We start from the raw sequence: 22788 nt of genomic DNA, 5'->3' as shown, positions 1-22788 counted from the left end.
CGGGGGTGGCTGTGGTTCACTGCGGTGGCAGTAGTTCTGGTGAGTGAGTACTCATTGACTTGTCATTGTAGTTTTAATTTGCATTTCTCTAATGATTAGTGATGTCGAACATTCTTTCATGTGTTTATTGGCAATTTGTATATTTTCTTTGGAGAAATGTCTATTTAGGTCTTCTGCCATTTTTGGATTGGGTTGTTTGTTTTTTTGATACTGAGCTGCTTGAGCTGCCTGTAAATTGTGGAGATTAATCCTTTGTGAGTTGCTTCATTGGCAAATATTTTCTCCCATTCTGAGGGTTGTCTTTTCGTCTTCTTTATGGTTTCCTTTGCTGTGCAAAAGCTTTTAAGTTTCATTAGGTCCCATTTGTTTATTCTTGTTTTTATTTCCATTTCTCTAGGAGGTGGGTTAAAAAGTGTCTTGCTGTGAGTTATGTCATAGAGTGTTCTGCCTATGTTTTCCTCTAAGAGTTTTATAGTGCGTGGCCTTACTTTTAAGTCTTTAATCCATTTTGAGTTTATTTTTGTATATGGTGCTAGGGAGTGTTCTAGTTTCATTCTTTTACGTGTAGCTGTCCAGTATTCCCAGCACCACCTATTGAAAAGACTGTCTTTTCTCCATTGTATATTCTTGCCTTCTTTATCAGAAGTAAGTTGAACCATATGAGTGTGGATTTATCTCTGTGCTTTCTATCTTGTTCCATTGATCTATATTTCTCTTTTTGTGCCAGTACCATACCATCCTGATTACTGTAGCTTTGTAGTAAAATCTGAAGTCCGGGAGCTTTATTCCTACAGCCCCATTTTTCTTTCTCAAAATTGCTTTGGCTATTCGGGGTCTTTTGTGTTTCCATACAAATTGTGAAATTTTTTGTTCTAGTTCTGTGAAAAACGCCATTGGTAGTTTGATAGGGATTGCAGTGAATCTGTAGATTGCTTTGGGTAGTGTAGTCACTTTCACAATGTTGATTCTTCCAATCCAAGAACATGGTATATCTCTCCATATGTTTGCATCATCTTTAATTTCTTTCATCAATGTCTTATAGTTTTCTGCGTACGGGCCTTTTGTCTCCTTAGGTAGGTTTATTCCTATGTATTTTATTCTTTTTGTTGCAATGGTAAATGGGAGTGTTTCCTTAATTTCTCTTTCAGATTTTTCATCATTAGTGTATAGGAATGCAAGAGATTTCTGTGCATTAATTTTGTATCCTGCAACTTTACCAAATTCATTGATAGCTCTAGTAGTTTTGTGGTAGCATCTTTAGGATTCTTCATGTATAGTATCGTGTCATCTGCAAACAGTGACAGCTTACTTCTTTTCCAATTTGGATTCCTTTTATTTCTTTTTCTTCTCTGACTGCTGTGGCTAAAACTTCCAAAACTATGTTGGATAATAGTGGTGAGAGTGGACAACCTTGTCTTGTTCCTGATCTTAGTGAAAATGGTTTCAGTTTTTCACCATTGAGAACAATGTTGGGTGTGGGTTTGTCATATATGGCCTTTATTATGTTGTGGTAAGTTCCCTCTCTGCCTACTTTCTGGAAGGTTTTTATCATAAATGGGTGTTGAATTTTGTTGAAAGCTCTTTCTGCATCTATTGAGATCATCATATGGTTTTTCTCCTTCAGTTTGTTAATATGATTTGTCACATTGATTGATTTGCGTATATTGAAGAATCCTTGCATTCCTCGGATAAACCCCACTTGATCATGGTGTGTGATCCTTTTAATGTGCTGTTGGATTCTGTTTGCTAGTATTTTGTTGAGGATTTTTGCATCTGTGTTCATCAGTGATGTTGGCCTGTAGTTTTCTTTCTTTGTGACATCTTTGTCTGGTTTTGGTATCAGGGTGAGGGTGGCCACATAGAATGAGTTGTGGAGTGTTCCTCGCTCTGCTATATTTTGGAAGAGTTTGAGAAGGATAGGTGTTAGCTCTTCTCTATAAACATTTGATAGAATTCGCCTGTGGAGCCATCTGGTCCTGGACTTCTGTTTGTTGGAAGATTTTTAGTCACAGTTTCAATTTCAGAGCTTGTGATTGGTCTGTTTACATTTTCTATTTCTTCCTGGTTAAGTCAAAGAAGGTTGTGCCTTTTTAAGAATTTGTCCATTTTTTCCAGGTTGTCCATTTTATTGGCTTACAGTTGCTTGTAGTAATCTCTCATGATCATTTCTATTTCTGCAGTGTCAGTTGTTACTTCTCCTTTTTAATTTCTAATTCTGTTGATTTGAGTCTTCTCCCTTTTTTTCTTGATGAGTCTGGCTGGTGATTTATCAGCTTTGTTTGTCTTCTCAAAGAACCAGCTGTTAGTTTTATTGATCTTTGCTATTGTTTCCTTCATTTCTTTTTCATTTATTTCTGATCTGCTCTTTTTGATATCTTTCCTTCTGCTAACTTTGGGTTTTTTTTCTTCTTTCTCTAATTGCTTTAGGTATAAGGTTAGGTTGTTAATTTGAGGTGTTTCTTGTTTCTTGAAGTAGGATTGTATTGCTATAAACTTCCCTCTTAGTACTGATTTTGATGCATTCCATAAATTTTGGGTCATCGCGTTTTCATTGTCATTTGTTTCTAGGTACTTTTTGACTTCCTCTTTGATTTCTTCAGTGATCTCTTCGTTATTTAGTAGTGTATTGTTTAGCCTGCATGTGTTTTTATTTTTTGCAGATTTTTTCCTGTAATTGATGTCCAGTCTCATAGTATTGTGGTCAGAAAACATACTTCATATGATTTCAGTTTTCTTAAATATACCAAGGCTTGATTTGTGATCTGAAATGATCTATCTTGGAGAATGTTCCATGAGCACTTGAGAAGAAAGTGTATTCTTTTGTTTTTGGATGGAATGTCCTATAAATGTCAATTAAGTATGTCTTGTTCAATGTATCATTTAAAGCTTGTGTTTCCTTATTTATTTTCATTTTGGATGATCTGTCCATTGGTGAAAGTGAGTGTTAAAGTCCCCTACTATGATTGTGTTACTGTTGATTTCCCCTTTTATGGCTGTTAGCATTTGCCTTATCTATTGAGGTGCTCCTGTGTTTGATGCATAAATATTTACAATTGTTATATCTTCTTGGATTGATCGCTTGATCATTATGTAGTGTCCTTTAAAGTCTATTTTGTCTCATATGAGAATGCTACTCCAGCTTTCTTTTGATTTCCCTTTGCATGGAATATCATTTTCCATCCCTTCACTTTCAGTCGGTATGTGTCCCTAGGTCTGAAGTGGGTCTCTTGTAGACAGCATATATACGGGTCTTGTTTTTGTATCCATTCAGCCAGTCTATGTCTTTTGGTTGGAGCATTTAATCCATTTACATTTAAAGTAATTATCGATATGTATGTTCATACTACCATTCTCTTAATTGTTTTGGGTTTGTTATTATAGGTCTTTTCCTTCTCTTGTGTTTCCTGCCTAGAGAAGTTCCTTTAGCATTTGTTGTAAAGCTGTTTTGTTGGTGCTGAATTCTGTTAGCTTTTGCTTGTCTGTAAAGGTTTTAATTTCTCCTTCGAATCTGAATAAGATTCTTGCTGGGTAGAGTCATCTTGGTTGTAGGTTTTTCCCTTTCATCGCTTTAAATATGTCCTGCCACTCCCTTGTGGCTTGCAGAGTTTCTACTGAAAGATCAACTGTTAACCTTATGGGGATTCTGTTTTATGGTAGTTGTTGTTTTCCCCTTGCTGCTTTTAATATTTTTTCTTTGTATTTAATTTTTTATAGTTTCATTAGTATGTGTCTTGGCATGTTTCTCCTTGGATTTATCCTGTGTGGGACTCTGTGCTTCCTGGACTTGACTATTTCCTTTCCTATATTGGAAATTTTCAACTGTAAGCTCTTAAAATATTTTCTCAGTCCCTTTCTTTTTCTCTTCTTCTTCTGGGATCCCTATAAATCGAATGTTGGTGCGTTTAATGTTGCCCCAGAGGTCTCTAAGACTGTCCTCAATTCTTTTCATTCTTTTTTCTTTATTCTGCTCTGCAGTAGTTATTTCCACTATTTTATCTTCCAGGTCACTTATCCACCTTCTGCCTCAGTTATTCTGCTATTGATTCTTTCTAGAGCATTTTTAATTTCATTGATTGTGATGTTCATCATGTTTGTTTGCTCTTTAGTTCTTCTTGGTCCTTGTTAAACGTTTCTTGTGTTTTCTCCATTCTATTTCCAAGATTTTGGATCATCTTTACTATAATTACTCTGAATTCTTTTTCATGTGGACTGCCTGTTTCCTCTTCATTTGTTTGGTCTGGTGGCTTTTTGCCTTGCTCCTTCATCTGCTGTGTGCTTCATTTTCTTCTCATTTTGCTTAACTTACTATGTTTGGGGTCTCCTTTTTGCAGGCCACAGGTTCTTGGTTCCTGTTGTTTTTGGTGTCTACCCCCAGTGGCTAAGGTTGGTTCAGTGGGTTGTGTAGGCTTCCTGGTGGAGGCGACTAGTGCCTGTTTTCTGGTGGATGACATTCGATCTTGTCTTTCTGGTGGGCAGGACTGTGTCCAGTGGTATGTTTTGGGGTGTCTGTGACCTTATTATGACTTTAGGCAGCCTCTCTGCTAATGAATGGGGTTGTGTTCCTGTCTTGCTAGTTGTTTGGCATAGGGTGTCCAGCACTGTAAGTTGCTGGTCGTTGAGTGGAGCTGGGTCTTAGCATTGAGATGGAGATCTCTGGGAGAGCTTTTGCCATTTGATATTACGTGAAGCTGGGAGGTCTCTCGTGGACCAATGTCCTAAACTTGGTTCTCCCACATCAGAGACACAGGCCTGACAGCCAGCCAGAGCACCAAGATCCTGTCAGCCACATGGCTCAGACGAAAAGGGAGAAAAAATGAAAGAAAAAAAAAATAAGATAAAATAGTTTGTTAAAAAAATAAAAAATAATTATTAAAAATAAATTCAAAAGTAATAAAAAAGAGAGAAAGAAGAGAGCAACCAAACCAAAAAACAATCCACCAGTGATAACAAGTGCTAAAAACTATATTTTTTAAAAAAAAGACAGACAGAACCCTAGGACAAATGGTAAAAGCAAAGCTATACAGACAAAATCACACAAAGAAGCATATACATACACACTCACAAAAAGAGAAAAAGGAAAAAAAAAATATATCCAGGTACATGGGGAGTTTCTTGCCTTTCGGGAAGTCTGAGGTCTTCTGCCAGCATTCAGTAGGTGCTCTGTAGGAGTTGTTCCCCATGTAGTTGTATTTCTGATGTATTTGTGGGGAGGAAGGTGATCTCCATGTCTTACTCCTCCGCCATCTTGAAAGTCTCCTCCAGACCAGTTCTTCTTAATAACCACATGATGAAAGTTTATCAATGAAAAAATGCACATGCGCATATACACACTTTATATATTATATGTCATTCCTAGCAGGTTTTTAAAAATTTTTAATGTTTATTTATTTATTTTTGGCTGCATTGGGTCTCAGTGGCGGCACACGGAATCCTTTGCTCTGGCGCGCAGGCTTCTCTCTACTTATGGCACGTGGGTTGCAGAGGGCATGGGCTTACAGTTGCGGCTTGTGGGCTCAGTAGCTGTGGCATGCAGGTCTAGCTGCTCCCTGACATGTGGGACCCTAGTTCCCTGACTAGGCATCAAACCCGCATCCCCTGCATTGGAAGGCGGACTCCGAACCTCTGGACCACCAGGGAAGTCCTTTCCTAGCAGTTTTGAGACTGAATAATTCCTGCATATCATTTTGTTGAGCAGAAACTATGGCAACGTTCCAAATATATAATCCTAGCTCTGGAATTTAAAATTTAACTTCTAGTTTTCTGTGTCTTACTAATTGTGAGTTTGAGAAATATTTAAACAAATTTTTTAATTATTGAAGTATAGTTGATTTATAATGTGTTAATTTCTGCTGTACAGCAATGTCATTCGGTTATACATATATATACATTCCTTATCATATTCTTTCCCATTATGATTTATCACAGAATATTGAATGTAGTTCCCTGTGCTATACAGTAGGTCCTTTTTGTTTATTCATCTTGTATAGTATAATAGTTTGCATTTGCTAACCCCAAACTTCCAATCCTTCCTTCTCCCACTCCCCTCCCCCTTGGCAACCACAAGTCTGTCCTCTGTCTGTGAGTCTGTTTTTGTTTCATAGTTTTGTTCATTTGTGTTGTATTTTAGACTCCACATATAAGTGATATCATATGGTATTCGTCTTTCCCTTTCTGAGTTACTTCACTTAGTACGATAATCTCTAGTTGTATCCATGTTGCTGCAAATGGCAATTATTTCATTTTTTAAAAATGGTTGAATAGTATTCCATTGTGTATATGTACCACATCTTCTTTATCCATTCGTCTGTCAGTGGACATTTAGGTTGTTTCCATGTCTTGGCTATTGTGAATACTGCTGCTATGAACATAGGGATGTGTGTATCTTTTCAAATTATAGTTTTGTCCAGATATATGCCTAGGAGTGGAATTGCTGGATTATATAGTAATTCTATTTTTAGTTTTCTGAGGAATCTCCATACTGTTTTCCACAGTGGCTGCACAAACTTACATTCCTACCAACAGTGTAAGAATGTTCCCTTTTCTCCACACCCTCTCAGTATTTGTAATTTGTGGACATTTTAATGGTGGCCTTTCTGACTGGTGTGAGGTGGTACTTCATTATAGTTTTGATTTGCATATTTCTTATAAATGGCGATGTTGAGCATCTTTTCATGTGCCTACTGGCCATCTGTATGTCTTCTTTGGAGAAATGTCTGTTTAGGTGTTCTGCCCATTTTATGATTGGGTTGTTTGTTTTTTTGTTATTGAGTTGTATGAGCTGTTTGTGTATTTGGGAAATTAAGCCTTTGTCAGTTGTGTGATTTGCAAATATTTTCTCCCAGTCTACAGGCTGTCTTTTTGTTTTGCTTATGGTTTTCTTTGCTCTGCAAAAGCTTGTAAGTTTGATTGGGTCTATTTGTTTATTTTTGCTTTTATATCTATTCCCTTGGGAGACTGATCTAAGAAAACATTGGTACAATTTATGTCAGAGAATGTTTTGCGTATGTTCTCTTCTAGGAGTTTTATGGTGTCATGTCTTATATTTAAGTCTTTAAGCCATTTTGAGTTTATTTTTGTGTGTGGTGTGAGGGTGTGTTTTAACTTCATTGATTTGCATACAGCTGTCCAACTTTCCCAATACTACTTGCTGAAGCAAATGTCTTTTCTCCATTGTATATTCTTGCCTTCTTTGTCAAAGATTAATTGATCATAGTTGTGTGGGTTTATTTCTGTGCTCTCTATTCTGTTTCATTGATCCATGTCTGTTTTTGTGCCAGTACCATGCTGTTTTGATTACTGTAGTTTTGTAGTATTGTCTGAAGTCTAGGAGGGTTATGCCTCCTGCTGTGTTCTTTTTCATGAGGAATATTTTATATGTTCATCTTAGTATGCATTAAAAAGGAGTTTGTGGCCATTTGGCTGTATATTCTTACTATAACCCAGTTAGTGGCCTGTCATTTTACTTCTCTAAGCTAATTTTCCACATCTGTATAAAATGGAGGTTATCATTATGGGTGTGAGAGATGGGAGTTCAGGTTAGAACAATTTCTGATGTCTCTTTAAGTTCTAAATATTGTATGACATTAGGGAAGCAAAATGCTCCATTGGTTCCATGACCACATCTATATTTGTTCATCATTGACTTGGTAATTTACTGTTAAGAATTTCACTAGTTATACCCATGTTGCACATGGATTTCTGAAAGATTTGGTTCTTTCCTAAATCATTTAATTTGCTTGGCTTTCTGTATTAAAATTTGCCAGGGTGTCTTTGTCAACAAGAATTTGAGTTGGCTTTCAAAGAATCTGAAGAAGGCTGAATATATATAAATGGAATGGGGTCATTTATCAGTATCCATTCTTTTATTTCATTAATTGACTTAATGTGTCAGCATTTGGCCCAGGGACTATGTGTAACCATTTTGTTACTGGTTTAGCTTTGCTGCTATCTTCCTTTTAGTTTGCAGTAAGTACAAAATGGTTACAAATTCTTGACTCTTCTCGCAGTCTTCCAGCTTCCATAAAGTATGTAAGCAATACATGTAGCTGTTTTTCTTTCTCTTCTGCTTGCTCTTTACTGGGTGTTTGCTTAGATGACTGTTTTGTTCTCTACTACTATGTAACCTAGTCACAATAGTTTTTATGTTCTTAAAGAAAAAAGCCAATTAATTGAATTAAATTATGTCATCATTACTTTTATAATCAAATGATCAGAGAAGGAAACTATCCTAATAAATCAGAGGCCCTTTGAAATCCTTGCATAAAGAGAATTATTAATCTGGTATCTTATTGAGAAAATTGACCATTGTATATTGGTTTTGTACTTTCCATGGTAATATTGTGTCATTTATTTAGATATCCTTGGAACAGAAGATCTTATTGTGGAAGTGACTGCCAATGATGCCGTGAGGTTTTATCCCTGGACCATTGATAATAAATACTATTCAGCAGATATCAATCTATGTGTGGTGCCAAACAAATTTCTCGTCACTGCAGAGATTGCAGAGTCTGTTCAAGCATTTGTGGTTTACTTTGACAGCACACAAGTAAGATTTTGTTTTCCATGGACCTTGAATAAGAAATTATTTTGTGCTTTGTTTTTTTTAACCTTGCATTTTCTGTGAGTTCTCTTAATGTCTCTTCTTCTGTTTTTGTTTCTATGTTTCTTTCTCCTCCCTCTAGATATCTGGTCTCGAGAGTGTTTCCTCCTGGCTTCCACTGGCAGAAGCATGGTTACCTGAAGTGATGATCTTGGTTTGCCATAGAGTGTCTGAAAATGGTATGGCACTCCAGTGGGATTGTAGGTGGTACATACGTTGTTACATTTGCCATTCCTTGGTAAACAATACATTGGTTTCCTTAACTTAGAACAGTATATCTTGTGTGATTTTGTTACCTTACAAAAATATTTTCAGCTATTTCTCTTTGGAATCTTGCAATATTTCCATTTTATTTTTTAAGAATGGACACTTGGGGTTTGAGAAATCATTTTCCTTATATTTATTTTGTATGCCCTTAGAATAACATTGACATTAAAGGTAACACTTTGAGATTGTGGAGAGTATTGCAGCAATATTCATGTTTTATTTTATTTTTGCTTATAAAGAATCTTTTGCGTGTTATTTTAGGTGTAAACCGACAGAAGGCTCAAGAGTGGTGTATCAAACATGGCTTTGAATTAGTAGAACTTAGTCCAGAAGAGTTGCCTGAGGAGGATGGTAAGTATTTATGTGTCAGGAAAAAGCATGGCATTTGGATTCAGATATGAGCGATTATTTTAATTCAGGGAAGAAGAATCAGAGTGATATCCAAAACACATGTTCACTAGCTCTTTGAAAAGATTTGTGCAGAATTCATTGATGCAGTCTGTTAATTGAATAATCCGTTTATTTGGTTTTACCACCCATTTTAGGACTTTTGAAATGTTTGTTTTTCTTATGGATAAAGGTAGAGATTTCTACCTTAAATCTTAGTCGTTTTCCCAGTCTCTTATCTTTTCTCTGCTGCCAAAAAAAAGAGGGTTTGATCTATATTCATAAATAAAGTTTGTGTTTTTTATTTTGAATTCCTAGTAACCTGAGGTTGAATTCCCAGGAATCCTAGGGGACATGTCAATACTACTTGTATGTCTTTTGGATATTTGAAACCACAAATAGACCCAGAATGCGCACCCCCAGGGTAACTCTGCACTTACCTGTCTTCTACTATACTTTGGACCTTCTGTTTATTCCGCCTCTTTTTCCCCATCCCCCATTCCTCTTCTCATCTTTTCTTCCAAGTACCACTATGCTAGCTGCTGTGGAATCTACCAAGATAAGATGGGTTTTGGCCCACCAAAACCTTATAATCTGGTATAAGAGATGAAACAGGTATACCAACAATTGAATTACCAAGTGGAACATCATAAGTATTATAAAAATATGTATATTGGTGCTATGGTGTTTCAGAGACGGAAGAGGTTATTTATCTTCAGAAGTTTAGAGAACGCATTGGTATGTGAAATCTCACATGTCAGCAGCTCCATGGGGAAGAAATGGAGAAGGTACTGGACTTAGAGTTAGAGGACTGGTAGCAAGATGCCAGTTGTTGTAAAAGACGTTCTAAGTAGGGCAGCCAACATGAATTAAAGTGCATAGAGAGGCTAAAAGTAATTATTACGTGAAACCTGTATTTTATTTTCCTGAGAAACCTGTGTTTTTTTAAAAAAGAAATTAAGAAACACTTTTCTATATCCTGGCTTATTTAGAAGTTTTGCAAATGTTGTTACCTTCAGGAATAAAGCCCTGCCTGAGAAGAAGACAAAAATGAAAGAAAAAGGCTGATTTTTCTTCCTGTACATTTTTAAGAATATTGAAAATTAATAAGTATAGTTTCTCTTCCATGTTTTTCTAGGACTCCTTAAACCTGTGCCTGTTTTGTGTATGTCAGCACGTGTGTGATTGCTTACTTCTGGCATTAGAATGTTCTCTTCTTCCCATTGTCCTTGAGGGTCAACATTTGAGTCATTTATTTTATCTGTTTTTATTTTGGAATCTTTGCTCCTTTATACCACTGTGCTTCTCCTTGCCCCTGTCTGCATAGTGTTCTTGTATTAATTCAGCTTAATCTTTTATTTTAAATTATTCAATCTTGTTCCTTTATTATGATTTTGTGTCTTGTATATAAGACTCTTTTTTTCTTTTTTGGCCATGCCGCACAGCTTGTGGGATCTTAGTTTCCCGACAAGGGATCAAACTGGGGCCTGTGGCAGTGAGATTGTGGAGTCCTTACCACTGGAGTGCCAGGGAATTCCCTAATTCAGCTTAACCTTAAAATAGATTTCAACATATCATCTTTATGTAAGTTAACTAAAACCTTCCTAGAATGTTTTTTTTTTTTTTTTTTTTATAATACACAATGTATTTATTTATTTATTTATGGCTGTGTTGGGTCTTCATCTCTGTGCATGGGCTTTCTCTAGTTGTGGCAAGTGGGGGTCACTCCTCATCGCGGTGCGCAGGCCTCTCACTATCGCGGCCTCTGTTGTTGCGGAGCACAGGCTCCAGACGCGCAGGCTCAGTAATTGTGGCTCACGGGCCTAGTTCTCCTGGAATGTTTTTTTTTTTTTTTTTTTTTATAATACACAATGTATTTATTTATTTATTTATGGCTGTGTTGGGTCTTCATCTCTGTGCATGGGCTTTCTCTAGTTGTGGCAAGTGGGGGTCACTCCTCATCGCGGTGCGCAGGCCTCTCACTATCGCGGCCTCTGTTGTTGCGGAGCACAGGCTCCAGACGCGCAGGCTCAGTAATTGTGGCTCACGGGCCTAGTTGCTCCATGGCATGTGGGATCTTCCCAGACCAGGGCTCGAACCCGTGTCGTCTGCATTGGCAGGCAGATTCTCAACCACTGCGCCACCAGGGAAGCCCCCCTAGAATGTTTTAATGCAAACTGTTCCCAAGCCATATACCCTTATCCTTTTTTTGGCATGTGTTATTCAAACATCAGTATGAGACTTTATGCTTCTTTGTGTTAAATTCAACTTATTGATTCTAGCTCTTTATTTCAGATCATATTTTTGGTTCCTGGTTATATCATCTGAAGTATTAGTTATTCTTTCAAGAATTGAATCATTCATAGTTAAGATAAACATAGCTTTTATTTCTTCATTTAGACACTGATGGTGATAAACTCATCTTTGTAGAGTATTTTCAGTTTAACCCTTCCCATATTTCTGTTAGGTTGGTAGGGTGGTATTCTTTAAATGATTCATCAGTTCCTGAGTTACTGTGTCTTTCAGGTACCATGTTAGTTTAGGTAGTGAGAATAAGTAGTGAGTGAGAACTCAGTGAGACATGACTCCTACTTTCAAAGAGTTTTCAGTCTAGAGGGGAAGGTTACACCAGTAAATTATTAGTTCCAGTGCATCTTTTCTATGGGAGAGGTGTATATAGTGGTGTCATCCCCACTTTTCTTTGAGGATAGCATGAGTGATTTGCCCTTAATCGAATAGCTAATAAGTTATAGAGCCTGGGTTCACATTCAGATCTTCTGACTTCTAATTCTGTGCTCTTCCTTTTAAACCACCCAGGACTGGGCCAGGCCACTAGAGACAGGTTCTGTATGGACTGTGCTCCGTAAACTCTTAGGAGACTTTTCTCTTTAAACCACATGAAAACTATTTCTGCTGTTATTTTCCATATGCAGTCTTACAATACTCATTAGCTGAAGGATTTCCATTTCCTTTGCACACACTCATATCTATTGGTACATTGTAGCTAAGAATACCACCTTATTATTGGTATACTAACTGGGATTACTGCCCTGTCATTTTGAGTAGTATCAATTAAAGTCCAGAAGCAAAATAGTACCCATACTAAACTAATGAAACTAAGTTGTGTAATTGATGGAAACTAACATTTTCAGGAGAATAAGAGTGGATTCCATTCATGAGGTAATGGGGTTGACTTTATTGTATAAATCTTTTATAATGTGTATTTATTGTTTTAGTTTCTAGAATATTCTTTTTTCAAATTGAAGTATAGTTGATTTACAATGTTATGTTAATTTCTGCTGTACAGCAAAGTGATTCAGTTATACATGTATATATACATATATATATATATATATACATTCTTTTTTATATTCTTTTCCATTATGGAAAATATCTCAGGATATTGAATATAGTTCCCTGTGCTATACAGTAGCACCTTGTTGTTTGTTCATTCTGTAGTAATGGTTTGCATCTACTAACCCCAAACTCCCGGTCCATCCCTCCCTTACCCCATGCCCCTTTGTCAACCACAAGTCTGTTCTCTATGTCTATGAGTCAGTTTCTGTTTTGTAGATAGGTTCATTTGTGCCATATTTTATTTTAAAAATTTTTTTATTTTTATAAATTATTTATTTTTTGGCTATGTTGGGTCTTCATTGCTGCGCGTGGGCTTTCTCTAGCTGTGGCGAGTGGGGACTACTCCTCATTGCGGTGCGTGGACTTCTCATTGTGGTGGCTTCTCTTGTTGTGGAGTACGGGCTCTAGGCGTGTGGGCTTCAGTAGTTGTGGAGCGTGGGCTTCAGTAGTTGTGGCTCGCGGGCTCTAGAGCGCAGGCTCAGTAGTTGTGGCGCATGGGCTTAGTTGCTCTGTGGCATGTGGGATCTTCCCAGACCAGGGCTCGAACCCATGTCCCCTGCATTGGCAGGCAGATTCTTAACCATTGCACCACCAGGGAAATCTCTGCCATATTTTAGATTCCATGTGTAAATGATATCATATAGTATTTGTCTTTCTCTTTCTGATTTACTTCATTTAGTATGATAATCTCTAGTTGCATCCATGTTGCTGCAAATGGCATTATTTCGTTCTTTTTTATGTCTGAGTGGTATTCCATTGTATACATGTACCACATCCTCTTTATCCATTCATCTGTTGATGGACATGTAGGTTGTTTCCATGTTTTGGCTATTGTGAGCAGTGCTGCTGTGAGCATAGGGGTGCATGTATCTTTTATTTTTTTTTAATTTTTTAAATTAATTTATTTATTTTTGTCTGTGTTGGGTCTTCATTTCTGCATGAGAGCTTTCTCTAGTTGTGGTGAGCAAGGGCCACTCTTCATCGCGGTGCGCGGGCCTCTCACTGTCGTGGCCTCTCTTGTTGTGGAGCACAGGCTCCAGACGCACAGGCTGAGTAGTTGTGGCTCGCAGGCCCAGTTGCTCCGCGGCATGTGGGATCTTCCCAGACCAGGGCTCGAACCCGTGTCCCCTGCATTAGCAGGCAGACTCTCAACCCCTGCGCCACCAGGGAAGCCCTGCATGTATCTTTTTGAATTATAGTTTTGTCCAGGTATATTCCCAGGAGTGGGATTGCTGGATCATATAGTAATTGTATTTTTAGTTTTCTGAAGGACCTGCGTACTGTTTTCCATAGTAGCTGTACCAATTTACATTCCCACCAGCAGTGTAGGAGGGTTCCCTTTTCTCCACATCCTCTCCAGCATTTGTTATTTGTAGACTTTTTAATGATGGCCATTCTGACTGGTGTGAAATGATACCTCATTGTAGTTTTGATTTGCATTTCTCTAATAATTGGTGATGTTGAACATCTTTTCATGTGCCTACTGGCCATCTGTATGTCTTCTTTGGAGAAATGTCTGTTTAGGTCTCCTGCTCATTTTCGATTGGGTTGTTTGTTTTTTTGTTGTTGAGTTGTACAAACTGTTTATGTATTTTGGAGATTAAGCCCTTGTCTCTTGCATCATTTGCAGATATTTTCTCCCATTCCGTAGGTTGTCTTTTCATTTTTTTTATGGTTTCCTTTGCTGTGCAAAAGCTTGTAAGTTTGATTAATTTTGTTTTTATTTCTATTGCCTTGGGAGACTGACTTAAGAAAACATTGGTACAATTTATGTCAGAGAATATTTTGCCTATGTTCTCTTCTAGGAGTTTTATGGTGTCATGTCTTATATTTAAGTCTTTAAGCCATTTTGAGTTTATTTTTGTGTATGGTGTGAGGGTGTGTTTTAACTTCATTGATTTGCATGCAGCTGTCCAACTCTCCCAGTACTACTTGTTGAAGCAAATGTCTTTTCTCCATTGTATATTCTTGCCTTCTTTGTCAAAGATTAATTGACCGTAGTTGTGTGGGTTTATTTCTGTGCTCTCTACTCTGTTTCATTGATCCGTATGCCTGTTTTTGTACCAATACCACACTGTTTTGATTACTGTAGCTTTTTAGTATTTTCTGAAGTCTGGGAGAGTTATGCCTCCTGCTTTGTTGTTTTTCCTTGGGATTGCTGTAGCAATTCTGGGTCTTTTATGGTTCCATAATAAGATTTTGGATTATTTGTTCTAGTTCTGTGGAAAATGTCATGGGTAATTTGATAGGGATAGCATTAAATCTGTAAATTGCTTTGGGTAATATTGCCATGTTAACAATATTAATTTATCCAAGAGCATGGGATATCTTTCCATCACTTTGAACCCTCTTTTATTTCCTTTATTAATGTTTTATAGTTCTCATCATATAAGTCTTTCACCTCCTTGATAAGGTTTATTCCTAGGTATTCCTTTTTTTTTTTTTTTTTTTTTTGCGGTATGTGGGCCTCTCACTGTCGTGGCCTCTCCCGTTGCAGAGCACAGGCTCCAGACTTGCAGGCTCAGCGGCCATGGCTCATGGGCCTAGCCACTCCACGGCATGTGGGAACTTCCTGGACTGGGGCACGAACCCATGTCCCCTGCATTGGCAGGTGGACTCTCAACCACTGCACCACCAGGGAAGCCCTTAAAAGGAATTTTTATTTTACATTCCTTTTCTGATATTTCATTGTTAGTGTAAAGGAATGCAACTGATTTCTGAATGTTAATCTTGTATCCTGCTACTTTGCTGAATTCATTTATTATATCTAGTAGTTTTTGTGTGGCGTTCTTAGAGCTTGCTATATATAGTATCATGTCATCTGAATATAGTGACAATTTTACCTCTTCCCTTCCAATTTCGATACATTTTCTTTTTCGTATCTGATTGCTGTGGCTAGGACTTCCAATATTATGTTGAATAGAAGTGGTGAGACTGGGCATCCTTGTTCCAGATTTTAGAGAGAATGATTTCAGCTTTTCATCATTGAGTATATTGGCTGTGGGTTTGTCATAAGTAACTTTTATTGTGTTGAGATATGTTCCCTTTATACCCACTTTGGTAAGAGTTTTTATCATTAATGGATGTTGATTTTGTCAGGTGGTTTTTCTGCATCTAATGAGATGATCATGTGGTTTTTGTCTTTTGTTCATGCGGTGTATCACATTGATTGATTTGCATATGTTGAACCATCCTTATGAATATAGGATGAATCCCACTTGGTCATAGTGTATGATCTTTTGTATATTTTGTTGGATTCAGTTTGCTAATACTTTGTTGAGAATTTTTGCTTCTATATTCCTCAAAGATACTGGCCTGTAATTTTCTTTTTTGGTGGTATCTTTGTCTGGTTTTGGTATCAGGGTGATAGTGACTTCATAGAATGTCTTCGGGAGTGTTCCCTCCTCTTCAGTCTTTTGGAAGAGTTTGAGGATTGGTAAAAGTTCTTTGTATGTTTGGTAGAATTCACCTGTGAAGCCATCTGGTCCTGGATTTTTGTTTGTAGGGAGTTTTTTTTTTTTTTCTTTTAATTACAGATTCAATTTCACTTCTAATGATAGGTCGTTTCAAATTATCTGTTATATTCTTGATTAAATTTTGATGGGCTGTATGTTTCTAGAAACTTGTTCATTTCTTCTAGGTTGTTGAATTTGTTGGTATATAATTGTTCATAGTATTCTCTTATGGTTGTTTTGTATTTTTGCGGTCTTGGTTGATATTTCTCCTTTTTCATTTCCTATTTTGTTTATTTGGGTTCTCTCTCTTTTCTTTATGGTGAGTCTGGCTACTCACCATAAAGAAAAGTTTGTCAATTTTGTTTACCCTTTCAAAGATCCAGCTCTTCATTTTATTGATTTTTTTTCTATATTGATTTTTTTTTCTATTTTGGGTTCTCTCTCTTTTCTTTGTGGTGAATATGGCTCTATTGTTTTGTGCCCTAGTATGTCATCAGTCCTAGAGAATATTACATGGGCACTTGAAAAGAATGTGTATTCTGGGTTTTTTGAATATGATGCCCTGAAAATATCAATTAAGTCTAACTGTTCTATTGTATAATTTAGGATATCTGTTGCCTTATTGATTTTCTGTCTAGAAGATCTGTCCATTGATGTGAGTGGGGTATTAAAGTTGCCTACTATTATTGTATTCCTGTCAATTTTTCCTTTTATGTCTGTTAGTATTTGTTTTATGTATTTGGGTTTTCCTATATTAGGTACATATATGTTGATGAGTGTAAAATCCTCTCCTTTTATTGATCCTTTTGTCATTATATAGTGTCTTTCTTTATCTTTCTTTATGGCCTTTGTTTTAAAGTCTATTTTGTCTGACGTGGGTATCGCGACCCTCACTTTCTTGTCATTTCCATTTGCATGATATGTCTTTTTTCCATACCCTCACTTTCAATCTGTGTGTTTCCTTTGCCCTAAAGTGGGTGCCTTGTAGGCAGCATATTGTACTTTCTTGTTTTTTTATCCAGTCTGCCACTCTGTCTTTTGATTGGAGCATTTAGTCCATTGACATTTAAGGTAATTATTGATAAATATGTATTTATTGCCATTTTAAACCTTGTTTTCCAGTTGATGCTGTGTTTCTTCTTTGTCCCTTTCTTTTTCTTTTTTGCTTTTCATTTTGTGGTTTGATGATTTTCTTTTATTTTATGCTTGTGTTCTCTTCTTTTTGGTTTTTGTGAATCTATTGTATGTTTTTGATTTGTGGTTACCCTGTTTTTCAAGTATGTTAACTCCTTACTATATCTGCTTGCTTTAGACTGACAGTCATATAGGCTCAAATGCATTCTAAAAAAAAGAATCTACATTTTCTTACTCTCCTCTCCCACATTTTATGATTTGGATGGCCTCTTTTACATCTTTATGTTTATCCTTTTGCTCTTCCTTGCGTTTATCATCTCTTTCACAAATTGATTAAAAAAATTTTTTTTCCATCTGTATACTGGCTTACTTAAGTGATTTACTTTCCAGTTGTGATTTCCTCTTTCCTATATCTTCTTGCTTCTTTTCAAATTAGAGGAGACCTCTGAATATTTCTTTTAGGATAGGTTTAGTATTGCTGTATTCTTTTAGTTTTTGCTTCTCTGAGAAATTCTTTATCTCTCCTATTCTAAATGATAATTTTGCTGGGTAGAGCATTGTAGATTGCAGATTTTTCCCTTTCAAGATTTTGAATATGTTTTTCTACTCCCTTCTGGCCTGTGGTGCTTCTGTAGAGAAATCAGCTGATAGCCTTATGGGGATTCCCTTGTAATTAACTCTTTGTTTTTCTCTTGCTGCCTTTAGAATCCTCTCTTTATGTGTAACTTTTGCCATTTCGATTGTAATATGTCTTGGTGTAGGTCTGTTTGGGTTCATTTTGTTCGTGGCCTTCTGTGCTTTCTATATCTGGATATCTGTTTCCTTTATTAGGTTTGGGAAATTTTCAGGCATAATTTCTTCAAATACCTTTTCAATCTCCGTTTCTCTTCTTCTGGAATCCCTGTTATGCATAGAGTGGCATGCTTTATATTATCCCGTGGGTCTTTTTATATTGTTTTCATTTTTCTTTTCATTTGGCTTTCTGTCTGCTGTTCTGATTGGGTGGTTTTCACTATTTTATCTTCCAGATCAGTTACTCATTCTTCTGTATTATTCATTCTGCTAGTCATTGCATTTAGCTCAGCTTTAATCTCGGGAAATGAATTTTCTAATTTTTCTTGGCTCCTCCTTCTAGTTTCTAGTTTCTTTTTACAGTAATCTGCATTTTTTTCGGTAGACTTTCTTAATTCCTTTGGTATGTTCATTAGCTCCTTTTTGAACTTGGTGTCTGTTACACTGAAGAGGTCTGTTTCATTGTTCTTTTACGGGGATTCTCTTGGTCTGTTAACTGGGAGTGGTTTCTCTGCTTCTTCATTTTATGTATATTTCTCTTACTCTGTGAGTTTAGGAAAAACAGTTATCTACTGTGATCTTGGAAGGCTACTTATATGCAGGAGCATCCCTGTGTAGCTTGTGTGGGTTTAATGTATTTGGTGCAAGGGCTGCTTTTCATATGGATGCCTTCTGCATCTTTCCTCAGCATATGCTGGCTGTTATCCCCTTGATAGGGGGTGTGCAGATGCTGCAGCTCTTGTGCGCTCCCTATCAAGGGGATAACAGCCTGCAATGGCAGCACTGGCTGGTGCCCACTCCCAGGGCCCACGGTGACGGCTCATGTGTGCTTCTGGATCCCACAATGGTGGGGGCAGCAATTGGCGCCTGCTCCTGGATGTCTCAGTGCCTGCGGCGGCTCATGCCTGCCCTCAGAACTCGTGTAGGCTGTGTCCTGTCACGTGATACCATGCACATGGGGAAAGAGGCTCCTAAAGCGGTCCTCCCCTCTCCTTGCATGCCCCCCAACAGTGGCACCTTACCTCTATGGCGGGCCCAGGCTTCTTCCATGTACACCCTTGGTTGCGGCCATACCACCCTCCAGCTCCTTCAGGCTATCTCCGTGCAGCCAGCCCCAGTCGTCTCCCTGGGTCTGACCTCCAAAGCTCCAGCACCCAGCCCCCGCCTGCACCGACAGATGCACGTCTCAGGCTGGGGAGTGCAGGGCAGCCGTACTGACTGTCTGTGTAGGTCTCCCTCCATTTTGCCTTCTGCAGGTAGTTGCTGCACTTTCCTCCATGGCGCCGAAGCTACCCCTCTATCCTGGCTGATCTCCCCACCAGTGAGGGGACTTACTAGGGTGTCAGAACCTTTCCTCTTTCATAGCTCCCTCCCAGGGGTGCAGGTCCTGTCCTGATTCCTTTCTCTCGCTCTCTTTTTTTTCTTTTTCTTTTGTCCTACGTGGTAACATGGAGATTTTCTTGCCCTTTCAGAAGTCTGAGGTCTTCTGCCAGTGTTCTGTAGATGTTCTGTGAGAATCATTCCACCTGTAGATATATATATATATATTTTTTTTAACTACTTTTTTTTTTTTTTTTTTTGCGGTACGCGGGCCTCTCACTGTTGTGGCCTCTCCCGTTGCGGAGCACAGGCTCCGGATGTGCAGGCTCAGCGGCCATGGCTTATGGGCACAGCTGCTCTGCGGCATGTGGGATCTTCCCGGACCGGGGCACGAACCCGTGTGCCCTGCATCAGCAGCCGGACTCTCAACCACTGCGCCACCAGGGAAGCCCCTGTAGATATATTTTTGATGTATTTGTTGAAGGAGGGGAGCTCCACATCTTACTCCTCCACCATCTTGATCACTCTCCAGTTTCTAGAATATTCTTAACAGGAGCTCTAAGCTTTGTATTTCCTTAATTTTTTCCCTTTTTTTACTTAAGTTACAATGTGAAGTAACAAATGAGCAAGATAATTAAGCCACAGTTGTTTAAAAATGTGGCTTGTGGGCTATATATACATATACGGTCAGCCCTCTGTATCCAAGGGTTCTGCTTCCATGGATTCAACCAACAGCATACTGAAAATATTTGGAAGAAAAATTCCAGAAAATTCCAAAAAATTTACATAGTATTCAGTATTTTAAGTATTTAAGAGATGATTTAAAGTATGTGGGAGGAAAAAAAATGGGACAATGTGGGTAGATTATATACGAATACTATGCCATTTTATATAAGGCACTTGAGCATCTGCAGATTTTGGTATCCACAGTGGGGAGGGGGGTCCTGGAGCTATTCTCTCATGAATATTTAGGGATGAGTGTGTGTGTGTGTGTGTGTGTGTGTATGTATAAGTGCGTGTATAAGTATATATATTTTTTCTCCCTGATTAGATGACTTCCCAGAATCTACAGGAGTAAAGCGAATTGTTCAAGCCTTGAATGCCAATGTCTGGTCCAATGTAGTGATGAAGAATGGTAAGTAACTTGGGACTGAAAGTCCTGATGAGCTTTTTTCTCCTGTTCCTTGTAAGTTTTAAATTATTTGATTATATGTGGAAGCATTAGGATTATATGAAATCTGTGGATTTGTTCAATTTTAAGTCCCCAGTTGAAGACAGAGCCAAAAGAAACATTTCTAAGAATTTAAGATATATGTTTAATAGTTAACAAGAATTTAGAACTTGCCTATAATATGCCTGGCATTGTCTCTGGCTTTGAGAAATACCCCCAAAATTGTAAAACATGAATCCTAGCCTTAAGGAGCTCATAGTCCAGCTGAGGAATCAAAGTGTACACTTTTAAAATGCTACATAACTGTGCAAGGCAGTCTTTGATGAGCACAGAATGACTGATGCAAGTAGCAAAGGCAGAGAGGCCAGAGATGTGGCCTTTACTGTGGGCTTGAGTACAGAGAGAGAGTTTCAAGGCAAAAGCGGGTCTTGGCAGTCGTCTCACAGGATGGTCTAGATTTCGGTTGGTGAAGTGGGAGAGTGGCAAACAGTAGAGGAAGCATGGCATCAAGAATAATGGTTGTATGTTCTAGGGTCACTAGGAGTCTCTCACCTAGCAGTTGGAGATAGCTTAGGACAGAGAGGGCTGTATTCGAGGCAGGAGAATCTGGGCTTTTTCTTATAGGAAGCGGTGAGTCATTAGAGATTTCTTTTCTTTTGAATTTTATTTTTTATATAGCAGGTTGTTACTAGTTATCTATTTTATACATATTAGTGTATATAGGTCAATCCCAATCTCCCAATTCATCCCCCCCTCCCTGCTTTCCCCCTTGGTGTCCATCCATACATGTATTCTCTACATCTGTGTCTCTATTTCTGCCTTGTAAACCGTTTCATCTGTACCATTTTTCTAGATTCCATATATATGCGTTAATATACAATATTTGTTTTTCTCTTTCTGACTTACTTCACTCTGTATGACAGTCTCTAGGTCCATCTGCGTCTCTACAAATGACCGGATTTCATTCCTTTTTATGGCTGAGTAATATTCCATTGTATAATATGTATCACATCTTCTTTATCCATTCTTCTGTCGATGGGCGTTTAGGTTGCTTTCACGACCTGGTTATTGTAAATAGTGCTGCAGTGAACATTGCAGTGCATGTGTCTTTCTTTTTTTTGTGGTACGTGGGCCTCTCACTGTTGTGGCCTCTCCCGTTGTGGAGCACAGGCTCTGGACGCGCAGGCTCAGTGGCCATGGCTCATGGGCCTAGCCACTCCGCGGCATGTGGGATCTTCCCGGACCGGGGCACAAACCCATGTCCCCTGCATCGGCAGGCGGACTCTCAACCACTGTGCCACCAGGGAAGCCCTGCATGTGTCTTTTTGAATTATGGTTTTCTTAGTGTATATGCCCAGTAGTGGGATTGCTGAGTCATATGGTAATTCTATTTTTAGTTTTTTAGGGAACCTCCATACTGATTTCCATAGTGGCTGTATCACTTTACATTGCCACCAACAGTGCAAGAGGGTTCCCTTTTCTCCACACCCTCTCCAGCATTTGTAGATTTTCTGGTGAAGCCCATTCTAACAGGTGTGAGGTGATGCCTCATTGTAGTTTTGATTTGCATTTGTCTAATAATTAGTGATGTTGAGCAGCTTTTCAAGTGCCTCTTGGCCATCTGTATGTCTTCTTTGGAGAAACGTCTATTTAGGTCTTACCATTTTTGGATTGGATTGTTTGTTTCTTTAATATTGAGCTGCATGAGCTGTTTATATATTTTGGAGATTAATCCTTTGTCAGTTGCTTCATTTGCAAATATTTTCTCCCATCCTGAGGGGTTTCTTTTCATCTTCTTTATACTTTCCTTTGCTGTGCAAAAGCTTTTAAGTTTCATTAGGTCCCATTTGTTTATTTCTGTTTTTATTTCCATTACTCTAGGAGGTGGATCAAGACAGATCTTGCTGTGATTTATGTCAAAGGGTGTTCTCCCTATGTTATCCTCTAAGAGTTTTATAGTGTCCAGTCTTACATTTAGGTCTTTAATCCATTTTGAGTTTATTTTTGTGTATGGTGTTAGGGAGTGTTCTAATTTCATTCTTTTACATGTAGCTGTCCAGTTTTCCCAGCACCACTTATTGAACAGGCTGTCTTTTCTCCACTGTATATCCTTGCCTCCTTTGTCATAGATTAGTTGACCGTAGGTGCGAGAGTTTATCTCTGGGCTTTCTATCCTGTTCCATTGATCTACATTTCTGTTTTTGTGTTGGTACCATATTGTCTTATTTACTGTAACTTTGTAGTATAGTCTGAAGTCAGGGAGTCTGATTCCTCCAGCTCCATTTTTCGTTCTCAAGATTGCTTTG

General features: G+C 38.1%; 1 protein-coding gene across 1 annotated transcript in view; it reads left to right on the top strand.

Moving 5' to 3' along the window:
• AAGAB (alpha and gamma adaptin binding protein) overlaps positions 1–22788 on the top strand; it is a 91997-nt gene that overhangs the window by 21425 nt on the left and 47784 nt on the right. The window contains exons 2-5 of the mRNA XM_007448135.1: positions 8355–8545; positions 8682–8778; positions 9128–9217; positions 20363–20446. Of these exons, the coding sequence (XP_007448197.1) occupies positions 8355–8545; positions 8682–8778; positions 9128–9217; positions 20363–20446 (462 nt within the window). The remainder of the gene's footprint in view (positions 1–8354; positions 8546–8681; positions 8779–9127; positions 9218–20362; positions 20447–22788) is intronic.

This window comes from Lipotes vexillifer, unplaced genomic scaffold, assembly GCF_000442215.2.
Source record: "Lipotes vexillifer unplaced genomic scaffold, Lipotes_vexillifer_v1.1 scaffold713, whole genome shotgun sequence".
Lineage (NCBI taxonomy): Eukaryota > Metazoa > Chordata > Mammalia > Artiodactyla > Lipotidae > Lipotes > Lipotes vexillifer.
Note: the sequence above shows the minus strand (reverse complement) of the source record. Positions and strands in the feature narration are given on the sequence as shown.